Raw genomic sequence first — 12,620 nt, 5'->3', positions numbered from 1 at the left:
GTTTATTATGTAGTACTCTCAGAAAAGACAGAGTTTAAACATTTTAATTGATAAGTTTTTAGAATTTTTTTTAAAATCTGCTTAGATTTTAAGACTATTTTAAAATATCACTAATCTTTCTCTATTCTCACCCTCCCAGGGAAAAGCTCACCGTGACCAGCAGCTTGTGCTCCTAAAGGAGCATCTAGACAAACATTACAGGAGCCGTGACCGGAAATGGATTGTACTGTTTCCAGAGGGCGGCTTTCTTAGAAAAAGGAGGGAAACAAGCCAGGCATTTGCTAAGAAAAACAATTTGCCATTTCTTACATATGTCACCCTGCCAAGACTGGGAGCAACACAAGTTATTCTGAAATCACTTGTAGCTCAGCAAGAAAATGGAATCCCCGCAGGTGGAGATGCGATGGTAGCAGGTAGGAATTGTTGTTATGAAATCTCCAAATAGCTAATGTTCAATGTGAATACATAGTTATTAATTAAAACTTCATGATGCTTTGAGTTAGAGGTCTTTTCCAGCCAGATCACTACCTGAATGTGTGAAATCTTGTTCAAAATTTGCTGAAATTCTAATCATTGTAAGCATTGGTTGACCATAATATTTTTTAAAATTTCTTAGTATTTGCACTTTCGTTTCAGTCCTTTATTTCTGGAACTTGAAAGATATTTTTGGCTGTATTCTCAAACTTTCTGTTCTATTTAGATTTTTATACTCTGCACCCATCATAGTGGTATTTGAGTGCCCAGCCTGATGTATGGAGATTCACTCCACTAATTCCTTACTCACAGATGAAACTATATAGTCTGCTGGTTTGGAACGTGTGTCATAGATAACAGTACATAACATCTTTGGTATGTTGTATGCAAGTGGCTAATTTAAAATATTGTTAAGTAGGGAGTTTACAAGGGGCTTTAACAGATTGAAGAACCAAGATGCAGCAGCTGACACTCGGTGTTCATGATGGAAGCCCGCTCAATATAGCAATCAGGAGGTGACTGGGAATCAGGACTTCTCTTTATAGTCATGGTTTTCTCTTCATATATAACTTTAAGTAGGATAATAGTAGCACTTTTGCAGCAAAATTGCTTCAAATCCTTCCATAGTGAACAAATTAATCATACATGTTGAACTCTCATACCAAGTATCAGACTATTCTAGAATCACCTAGCTGCTTTTAATTTTCATAGAGAGCACCTAGAGGTGATTATAGGGGGAGGCAGTACTCTGCGGACACTTAGATATAGGATCCATAAACATCACACTTTTACTGTTAACATTTATCACAAAAATGGCATCTTCCTTATCTCTAGAAAGAGAAAACTAGATAAGAGAGAGACACCTATAAATGGCTGTGTTTTGAATAGCCATTAACAACCATCTTCTAATAAGAGAGACCTTCTAGGTTGAAATAATCTTTCTGCCTTAAGATTCCTCTTCTGATACCATTTATTTCCTCTCTTTGCTGTATTCAGAAACTTGAATGCAGAGTTTTTGTTCCAGACTACATGGATCTGACCCTTATAAATCCGACTGCTTCATTGGGTCCCTCCATTAATAACTGATTTTTTGGAGTAGTTTCCTCCTTTCAGCTTTGTGTTGGGGAACTGAGTAATAGAAAAAGTAATCTCTCTTTTCCCCACCCGTCTTATATAAAAGATCTCAAACACCTTTCTCCCTCCCTGGGTTGCCTTTTAAGAGTGTCTTTTTTTCCTCCTGTCTTTGATAATACCACAGATGTCATACTTGCAATTTCCCCCATTCCGAAGGGGAGCTGCATTATGGGAATTTTATTGCAAAATGCAATGTATGCAGTCTATTTTTCCTTCATCAGTGTCTGTTCATGAGATAAGAATTTTCCTTTTCCCTCTGAAACTGTGCTTTCTTCTCCTCCAAGTATTCCCAGGAAATTTATATTATTTTACTTTCCACTTTTCTCTCCTGGCTTTTATAACTTTTTATCGCAAACTTTATTATCTTATCATGTCATGTTTGTTTCATTTTGATCTTTTTCCAATGTTTCCTGCTTTACTCTACAGCTTTTACTGTATCCCATATACTTTTGTGATTAAACTTTTCATTTTGAGTCTTGAGATGTGACGGGTTGTTTCATATCTGTTTTATTGTGGAGCAGTTCTAAGGAATCAATAATGCAGGTCTGTCGCATCTTACGCGCATTTAACATGCGCGATTTCAACTTTACGCGGTCGGCAAAAACAAAAAATACAACAACAAAAGAGAAAAACAAAAGTTTTAATATTATACCTGTAGTGCAGGCGATTTCGCCCGCCATTGAACTCAATGGGGTTTTGGCTATACACGGTTTTCACTTTACGCGCTAACCGCGGAACGGAACCCCCGCGTAAGATGAGACAGACCTGTATTTACTTACTTTATGTCCTGGAGTGTTTGCTTTGGAGAGGGAATAATGTGACCGTGTAACTCAGGGCCCTAGCTATGGGGGTTGATAATGGTGGCTTTAAATCTGTCTGGTCACTTAAGTTTTATTTTTGCTTTTTGGCATTTTCAAAGAGTCAGTGGGTTTAGATCTATCTTGACTATAGTTATGGGATTTCCATCACTCATAGTAGAGGCAGTGATTTTTTTCATATCGAAACTAGTGTTATCTGTAACTGAACCTAAAGAATTACACACCATAACTAAATTTGAGAGTAGGGATTCATCCTTTCCTTTATAAAAACCTGGCACATCAGTGATTGATTTCCCCCCCCACCCCCACAAAAAAACCCAAAAACAACAGTGTGAGGATTGGTCTTAAAGTATATATACAAAAGGATATATTGAAATAGAAGACTGGGAGCAAACCCTATTAATGAAAGTAACCTTGCCTACCTAGGAAATGGGAAGAGATGGCCTACTGATAGGGGTTGATTTTTATTTTGGAGATAGCAGAAGTGTTCTGATTAAAATGAATTGCAAGTTGAGCTGTGTGAATTGCATCCCTTAATACTTGGCATTCTTCTCTCCAGCTACATACAAAATGGAGACAGAATCAATTCTCTGAGAAGATCTAAAGGAAAACCAATTTTTATTTAACAAATAATGTTATTGGGGGAAAGAGCATTCACCTATGCTAAACTTTCCTAAGAGAAATTACAAGTTTCCTCCCCTGCCCCAGGTGGCTGATGTTTTCTTCCCCACTCCTTGGCCACAGACAAGGTTATGACAAGCAAAGATCCCATTATTGGTACATTTCCCCACCTCCTGCTATGCATCAAAATAAACAAGAATATAAGATACCTTCAAGGCTCTCTTGTGCGATGCTTAAAAATAATCATGAATGCAGAAAAACATTCTAATGTTGTCTTTAGAATCTAAGCTTTCTTTTAAGAAAAATGAGTTTATATCCATTTCCTTTGTTGAGAGCTATTTGAATAGGACAATGCTGTTATCCTTTCTACCCTGCTTTTTAGAAAGGACTACATAGTTTTGCTTCCACTCTTGTGCGTTTGAACTCATTTGCTTCCCTAGAGACTTGCCAGATAATTCACTGCTCAGTCTAGCGTCTTATAAATTGTAATACAAGGTTAAAGATCTTACTAGGATTTTTGAATACGTTCATGTTTCTTACAGCCTTACAATCACATACATTACAACTAAAATAATGTATAATAGTGGACTGGAAATCACTTGTGCAGTAAGGGCAATACCACAAAAATGGATAAACTAGTAAATTTTCAGTGGCCATCATACTAACATATAGGGGCTAAGATCTTTTCACTCATGCTCTTTTTAAATTAAAAGTTTTGACTTTAAGTAAACATATCTATTTTATTACAGCTAGCTAATCCATAAAAGACAACACAACTTTTCATAGGTTTCATAAGAAGCAATAAAAACCTTCAGACAATTTTGAGCACAGCATAAATGATCAGCTGTTAGTAAGTTTGAATCTGGTTACTAAAGGAAACAATTATATACATCAGCAAATGGTTGCCTTAATTAAAGTTCATCACTTGCAATTTCTGTAAAGTGCGTTTAATACACACTTCAGGTTGCAGGCAGGTTACTCTTACAAGTAGAATCACAAAACAGGAGCTTCAGTGCTAATATCATGGGACTCAGCTGAATTAAACTTCAGCAAGGCATGCATCTAGGGCTTTTGTGGGTTTTTTCAGACCTGTGTGTGTGTGTGTGTGTGTCAGGTGAAAGCCTATTTCTAGTCTGATTTTGCAGCTCTTTGTAACTAAACAGGATTCATTGGGGGATAGTGACAGGTACTACAGCTGAACTGTGAGGGTCTTCTTCTACCTCTGTTCTTGGTGATAACAGTTAGTCTTCCTGTTTCATCAGGCACAGTGTCTCTGGTTGCTTCCTTCTTGGATCTGGTCAGGAGTTTTCTCGCTAAGCTTCACTGTTGTTGGGAGTGTCTTTATTTTATGACCCTTTCAGACTTGGAGATGGCTCCCCGATGCTGTAAAACTATTCATTAGCTTACTCCCTAAATAGTGAGTTCTGAGGTTGAAGTGCCAGTTGTTAGGGGAAGCATTGCAGATTCTCACTTCATTAGTTACCTGGTACTCTTTCCTCTGTTACTATAAGGTGGGTGCACAACTGGTTGGAAAACTACTCAGAGTAGTTTCCAGTGGTTCAGAGTCAAGCTGGAAGGGCATTTTGATTGGGGTCCCAGAGGAATCTGTACTGGGTCCTGTTCTATTTGATATCTTAATAAATGATTTGGAAAATGGCTTAGAGAGTACAGGTATAAAGTTTGTGAATGTTATCAAGCTGGGGGGGGGAGGAGTCACAAGCGCTTTGGAGGACTGGATTAGAATTAAAAGTGATCTTGATAAATTGGAGAAATGGTCTGAAATAACTAGCTGAAGTTCAATAAGGACAAATGCAAAATACTATACTTAGGAAGGGCTTATTGATTTCACAAATACAAAATTGGAAATTTCTTCCTAGGAAGGAGTACTGCATAAAAAGGATCTGGGAGTTATAGTGGATCACAGACTAAATGAGTCAAACCATGTAATACTGTTGCCCCCTTTCCCCCACCCCCAAAAGTGTGGGTGGATGGGGGGGAACATATCATTCTGGTATGTATTAACACAGTAGGTCTCAAACTTTTTTACTGGCGACCCCTTTCACGTCGCAAGCCTCTGAGTGCGACCCCCACAATAAATTAAACACTTTTTTGAATATATTTAACACCATTATAAATGCTGGAGGCAAGCAGGGTTGGGGTGGAAGTTGACAGCTCGCAACCCTCCATGTATTAGCAGGAGTGTTGTAAACAAGACATAAGAAGTAATTCTTCCACTGTACTCCTCAGTGATGAGGCATCAACTGGAATATTGTGTCCAGTTCTGGGCACCACAGTTTGGCAAAGATGTGGACAAATTGGGGAAAATTCAGTGGAGAGCAGCAAAAATGATTAAAGGTCTAGAAAACATGACCTGCAAGAAAAGACTGAAAATTTGGGTTTGTTTAGTCTAGAGAAGACTGAAGGGGGGATATAACTCTCTCTTCAAGTACATAAATGGTTGTTATAAAAAGGAGGGTGATAAATTGTTCTCTTTATTGAAGACAGGACAAGAAATTGCAGCCAGGGAGATTTTAGGTCAGACCTTAGGAAAAGCTTCCTAATTGTAAGGGTAGCTAAGCATTGGAACAAATTACCTAGTTTGGAAGTTAAGAATAGGTTAGACAAACATCTGTCAGGGATGGTCTAGATCAGCAGTTCTCAAACTGTGGGTTGCAACCCCATTTTTATGGGATCGCCAGGACTGGCCTAGATTTGCTGGGGCTCGGGGCCAAAGTCCGAACCCCACTTCAGCCCTGGGTGGCAGGGCTCAGGTTACAGCCCTTGAGCTTCGGCTTTGCCCCCTTCCACCCAGGGTGGTGGAGCTTTGGCTTTGGCCCCCTCATGGGGCTTGGGCAGGCTTAGGCTTCGGTCCCTGCTCCTGGGGTCATGTAGTAATTTTTGTTGTCAGAAAGGGGTTGTGATGCAGTGAAGTTTGAGCACCCCATGTCTAGATAGTACTTAGTCCTTCCTCAATGCAGAGGACCGGACAAAATGAGCTATTGAGGTCCCTTCCAGTCCCACATTTCTATGATTCTGTAGATTACTTTAATGAATGTAACATTGCCAACTAACTTATTATTTCAGTCTTTACTTTTCTGTCTTTATATTTGAAGAGTGCTATTATCCATTGCTTACTCTGCTCTTAGATTATTTTCATAGACTGCTTAGTGCTAGTAATTGTTAAGCAGATAAGTTAATATTAAGGAAGGAGGAAGACTTTTTTGTTCTCAAACTTCTTTTCTAGTTCTACAACAGAGTACTTATGTAAGCTTATGTTTGTATTGCACTTTTAATTAACATAAAACAAAGAATATAGAAAACCCTGTAAACAGGAACACTGATTTACCTCTCACTCTGAAATATCACTAATATTTAGGTGTGTTATCTGTCTCTTAGAGGAGGTCTCTGAAAACACTAAATGAACAGCTTCGTATTAGCAAATTTAACCCTTTCTGTTATTCCTACAAACATTCTTAATGATTCAGCTAAACTGTACTTTACCTTTTATTTGGAACATAGGATTTGACATAACTACTCAAACTGCTGATCTGTCAAGTAAACATCTTGCCACTAGCCAGTACTAGACATTTAGGGGAACATGGACTGAAATATAATGCATATAGGGCCTGACATTGAGTTGTTGAGCACCTGCAGCTCCTATTGACTAGTGGTTACTGCTCAGTGCTTCTGAAAATAAGGCAACCTGCCAATTATGTAATGTTCTGTTTGTGGAGTAGGATGCTTTTTTTTTTGGGGGGGGGGCATGTTAATCAGCCATCCAGGTATTCCCATATGCAGCAAATCACAGCCATAATTTCCCACTGCTGGGGAACTGGGTGGAGGTTAGGATGTGAAGTGGAGATTAAGATTTTCCTTCATCCTTCCCACTTTGCATCCCCATCCAAGTGTGCTAGCCACAGTGTGCTCTGTCTCTGTTATTCCTGCATGTGAAACTGGGGAGGTGTAGTGGGATGAAACTTGAACAAACGGGCTGGGCTGGTCCAGTGGCAACACATCTGAGTTCAGAACCAGACCTCTCCCTCATGCCTGCAAGGGCTTACTGTATGATCTAGTTAGTGTTCTCTCTTTTTCTAGGGGAAGATGTACATTGAATAGCCAACTCAGGACACTTGAGGGCTTAAATTTGCTCCTCTTGATGTTAATTAAAGTTTTGCAATTAACTTAATTGGAAAACCAAATCTGTCCCTTTAAGAGCAGCAAACAATAGAGCTCCAGAAAGATGAATGTCAGAGGGAGGGGTGTGTGTCCTTTTTGGGGAGAAGAGCAGAGTAATAGGGAAAAACTAGTTGGAGGAATCCTTGAACAACATTCCTGCACCCTCTCACCTGCCTTTGGAAACTTTTTAAATAAAGGGCAGTAGGAGGCAAAGAATATTTTTTACATTGATTTCCTTATTTGTTGCAGAGTGAAGGAGAATCAGTGGCAGAGGAAAAGGATATGTGGAGAGAGGAAAAAACAAAAATAAAAAAGGGGCAGGGGGAGAACAGAAGCAGTATGTGAATTTCATATTTTAGTAGGTTATAAATTAGGTATTTGTTTAAAAATAAAAAAGGAGAGAAAAGGGCTTATTTTATCTTTATGGAAAAAGTCTGTGGGTTAGGGTGAAATCTCCCCTAATCTATATCCGTATGAGGCTATTGGCTGGTTCACATTACTGTCTTCTAAATATCTGCCCCTTTGTGTTATCCTGTTAACTGGCAGGAGCTATAAGAATGGAGAATATTTAGTTAAAATAAGTGAATGTTTAACATTACATTCTTAATGTGTTCTTGTAAATAAATATTCTTACAAGTAAACAAAAATAGCCTTTGCTTTCTTGTCTAGAGATCAGTGATCTTGTGTAATATTGAGGTTGCCGATCAAATCTAGAGGGAAAACTGACTTTCCAGTGACCTTGACCTTCAACTCCTAATGGAATTTCACCCATGTTAGGCTAGCTATTCATGCAGGGTCACCTGATAATATGACAACATAATAATGGCATAACTCAAAAATAGATAAGATATAAATAATTTACAATCCAGTTGTTTAATAAGGAATTAGTCTCAACATTGTCTAGCTTTATTTAGTAGATTTTAGAAGAAATATTAAAAAAATAAAGATATATATTAAGTGGTAATATAATCTGCTTGTTTGTACAGAGTAAATGTTCTCAGAAATTTTAATATGAGTGGAGCACCAAGGAAGCTATCCAATCCTTAATGTATGTTGTACATAACTTACAATAAATTGATTAATTATGGAATTATTCAACAGCTGCCCCTGTGTCCCTGGCCAATAACTATCATGTAATTAGTCATGTGTTAGTGTACAGGAATATGCTGTAAACCTAATACATGTTAAATTATAAACTAACACTGCATGAGGCATGCAGGGAGCCTTGCCAGTTGTCTGGTGATTAAACAAGTGGGATTTTTGTGACACTTTGGGACAGGCAGACTGGCTACAGGAACACTAGGTTGAAAGAAAGATGGACAAACAGCACCAGCTGGTGCATTGTAGTATGATTTTTAGTTCAGGTACGGCCACAGAATTTGGCAGTTGAACCTGGCCCTGGTCCATTGAAAAGGGGGGTTATTTCCACTCAGCAAATGCAACCTCTTTTTTTTTTTTTAATGGCCCAGATTCAGATTGAAGGCAATGGATCCCATGGGACAGTCTATAAACATGTTTCTAACATTCGAGAACCAGACCTGCCATAGCCGTATGGTGACAGTGCTTTAACATTGCCAGTTTAGACTAGCCCTAAAATATACACATTACTTACAATGAAAGTAGCTATTTCATGCATTGCAGTGTTTTCTTCCTAATATATCTTTATTCCTTTCTTTCTATGAAGACTGTGGACTTTGTAGTCACATTAATATTATAGACACTTGTTAGGAAATATTGTGCACTGTCTGATAAGTCTGCATATTGAGTCCCTTTTTATACAGTTAATCAGGTGAGAAACAAAATACTTTTAAAGAGAGTCTTCTGCACTAGCATACTTTATGTTTAAAGAACACAGCTGTTCATTCTTTCTGGAAATATTTCTTTGGGATGAAATGTGACCTGATAAATTTTAGGCTCAAGATCAGAACACTCATAAGCTTTCCATAATGAATGTATTTTTTTTTTTTTTTTTTTTTTTGGTATAACTAACAAGGTTGGGGGAGACTAGTACACCATAATATGACAAAATGCTATTAAGAGACTAATTTTAAATGGAAACAAACTAGAAACTTCAAAACTGCATCAGTATCCTGGTTTCTACCAGGACAACAGGTGTTCCCTTTTGCCTCTCGCATTGTCTGATCATGTGCAGGCAACAAGTTGGTACTAACAGGCCACAGTTACCTAGTTTTTAAACTTTTTTCCCTATGCATTTAAGATTTGGTAGTTCAGACAAGCTGGCCTTGGCTAACAAAGAATAGGCACAACATTCAGTATAATACATTAACAACCAACACTGAAGTAACACTTGGCTTTTAATTAAAATTAAAGCTTGACATGGTTTTGCCAAATCCAAAGGGCTGCCTTGCAGCAACATACTTTCTCTGTTTTCAAGGAAGACATGCTTAACTACCTGGGCAGCAATCCAAGTGTCAGGTTTGTTGTTTTAAACTGCATGTGACTTTTCAGATGTTGCTATATCATCATGCACAAGTATCGGCCTAAAGTAAAGGGAAGCAGGTGTTCATTTAATACTGTAACAATGGAAAGAAGTTAGAGAGGTTACTGATCTGGCAAAGATCATGTAAAAGGAAGAGTCCAGGGAATTCTATTCTAATTAGGATCTACATGCTGTCTCCTAAATTTGTCACAGCTTGTCATATTTTGTAATTAAGAATCTCTCTAATAGATGTGGCCTAGTAAATGTAGTCCAGATCTGGAATAAAAGTAGCTAGCTCTACCCAAGTTTTGCAGTAAAATTTCACAGACTGCTAAGCCTGTACATTAATTGGATAAATGAACCTACCTACATTGAGGAAAACATTACCTACTGCTGTGCATGCATTTGACAGTCACACCTAGACTCGGAAGGACCCCATTAAAAGGAATAAAGGAAGCGTACCAACCTGACAGTAATATTGCTCAGGTTTGTCTGACTCAAGATTTACTAAGGACTTGATCCTAAACCCACTGAAGTTAATGGGAGCTATTACACTGAGTGACTGCAATTAATTTTGGATGAGGCTCTAAGACAGAAGTGGATTTGTTAATATAGTAGACACTACCATCATTAACAAGTACAGTTTCCCTCTCTGTTGTACCTTTCTTGAATGTCTTCATGTCATTTCCGACTCAATATGGCTAAAACAGAGTTGATCTTTCCTCAGTCCTCTGCTCTGTCACTGTCCTTTCCCATCATTCAAGGTCACAATTATAGTGTCATCTTGCACTTTAATGATGGGCACTGTAAAAATTCTTAGATTACGTAAATAGATCTGACTCCTTTTTGCCCCCCCTTTTTTATACTTGCACCCAAGCAGTTACCGAAGTGTTCACTGCTTTCTCTACAGCATCTCTGAAATCTGTCCCTTCCTTTCAATCTTGATTGCTCATACTCTAGTTCACACCTGGTAATTTCCTGTCTTGAAACCTGCCCCCTTGTTGACCTTCCCATGTTAAGGGATAAAGATCACCTAAATTAAACCAAAACCTTACTGGAACTTTTAATGTGGTATGGCAGCCTTTTGAAAAGTCCGTTTTGTTTGTTTGTTTTTTTTTAATTCATGTTACTTTAATATAAAAGACTTGACTGTGTCAGTAAGAGGAAGCTCCCATATGCCTTCCCACCAGTATCTCTGAAAGGTTTCTGACCAGTCTTGGACAGGCAAATCTCTTGACAGGTAAATGTCAGTGATACTAAAAGCCCTATATTAGCTGAAACAGGTATGTTTGGCTTTTTTTGACCATGAAATGATCATTCCAAACCAGGCGCTGCTCTACATCTGTACATCTGGAATCCTTCCTGACTCCGGGGTGGGTAGAGATTGAGACATGGATTTCCACTCTTGAGAACATCATGGAAGATTTGTATCTTTGAGAAAAGAAAATAACTTACTTGCGCATCTTATCCGAAAACCAACCAAAATTACCACTCACTCACTGATCTCTCAGATTTTGGGAGGATTTTTCTTGATTTTTATAGTTCAAGTGATTATTATCGGGAGTTTGTCTCCCATTTGAATAACTCCTGTGGATCCTGAGGACAGTATAGTGTTGGAGAGTAACAGAGTTTTTACTTTTTGTTTGGGTACAGCAAGTTAGATACTTTATTTTTTTTTTAACAATTGCTTAGAGGGAGAGAGCTAAACAGGTTTTTTTACAGGTAAACAATTACAGCAAACCTTTATATCTTTTATTACAGACAATAAACAAAATGCAGCTGTTGCTTATTATACATAGGCCATTTTGATATTTTATTTTTCTTACTTGTTTTTGACCTTGAACGCAGATTAACTTTTTTATTTTTGGACCAAGCTGAATTTTAAATTAACCCGTTTTTTTTTTAATAGACATATTGCTTTTATTGTGTATTAGAGGCATTTTGGTGATTAAAAGCTTCTTTGAGATGTATGATTTTATTTAGATTGAGGGTACCTTTTAGTGGGCATTGTTTAGATGAATTTTTACGCTTGTAATGATTTAAATTTTTTAAATACCTGCAGGTTTTAGGACCATAATGTACATACATGAAATAAGCTGGGATACCCTTAGATTCATAGATTCATAGATTCATAGATTCTAGGACTGGAAGGGACCTCGAGAGGTCATCGAGTCCAGTCCCCTGCCCGCATGGCAGGACCAAATACTGCCTAGACCATCCCTAATAGACATTTATCTAACCTACTCTTAAATATCTCCAGAGACGGAGATTCCACAACCTCCCTAGGCAATTTGTTCCAGTGTTTAACCACCCTGACAGTTAGGAACTTTTTCCTAATGTCCAATCTAGACCTCCCTTGCTGCAGTTTAAACCCATTGTTTCTGGTTCTATCCTTAGAGGCTAAGGTGAACAAGTTCTCTCCCTCCTCCTTATGACACCCTTTTATATACCTGAAAACTGCTATCATGTCCCCTCTCAGTCTTCTCTTTTCCAAACTAAACAAACCCAATTCTTTCAGCCTTCCTTCATAGGTCATGTTCTCAAGACCTTTAATCATTCTTGTTGCTCTTCTTTGGACCCTTTCCAGTTTCTCCACATCTTTTTTAAAATGCGGCGCCCAGAACTGGACACAATACTCCAGCTGAGGCCTAACCAGAGCAGAGTAGAGCGGAAGAATGACTTCTCGTGTCTTGCTCACAACACACCTGTTAATGCATCCCAGAATCATGTTTGCTTTTTTTGCAACAGCATCACACTGTTGACTCATATTTAGCTTGTGGTCCACTATAACCCCTAGATCCCTTTCTGCCGTACTCCTTCCTAGACAGTCTTTTCCCATTCTGTATGTGTGAAATTGATTTTTCCTTCCTAAGTGGAGCACTTTGCATTTGTCTTTGTTAAACTTCATCCTGTTTAACTCAGACCATTTCTCCAATTTGTCCAGATCATTTTGAATT

General features: G+C 38.2%; 1 protein-coding gene across 4 annotated transcripts in view; it reads left to right on the top strand.

Annotated features, from left to right (window-relative positions):
• LPGAT1 (lysophosphatidylglycerol acyltransferase 1) overlaps positions 1–12,620 on the top strand; it is a 189,939-nt gene that overhangs the window by 74,284 nt on the left and 103,035 nt on the right. For all 4 annotated transcript variants that reach the window (XM_054021695.1, XM_054021693.1, XM_054021694.1 and 1 more), the window contains one exon: positions 140–413. In XM_054021695.1, coding sequence (XP_053877670.1) covers positions 140–413 — 274 coding nt within the window. The remainder of the gene's footprint in view (positions 1–139; positions 414–12,620) is intronic.

The sequence above is a fragment of the Malaclemys terrapin genome, chromosome 3 (genome assembly GCF_027887155.1).
Source record: "Malaclemys terrapin pileata isolate rMalTer1 chromosome 3, rMalTer1.hap1, whole genome shotgun sequence".
Classification (NCBI taxonomy): domain Eukaryota; kingdom Metazoa; phylum Chordata; order Testudines; family Emydidae; genus Malaclemys; species Malaclemys terrapin.
This window is presented reverse-complemented; position numbering and strand designations above follow the sequence as displayed.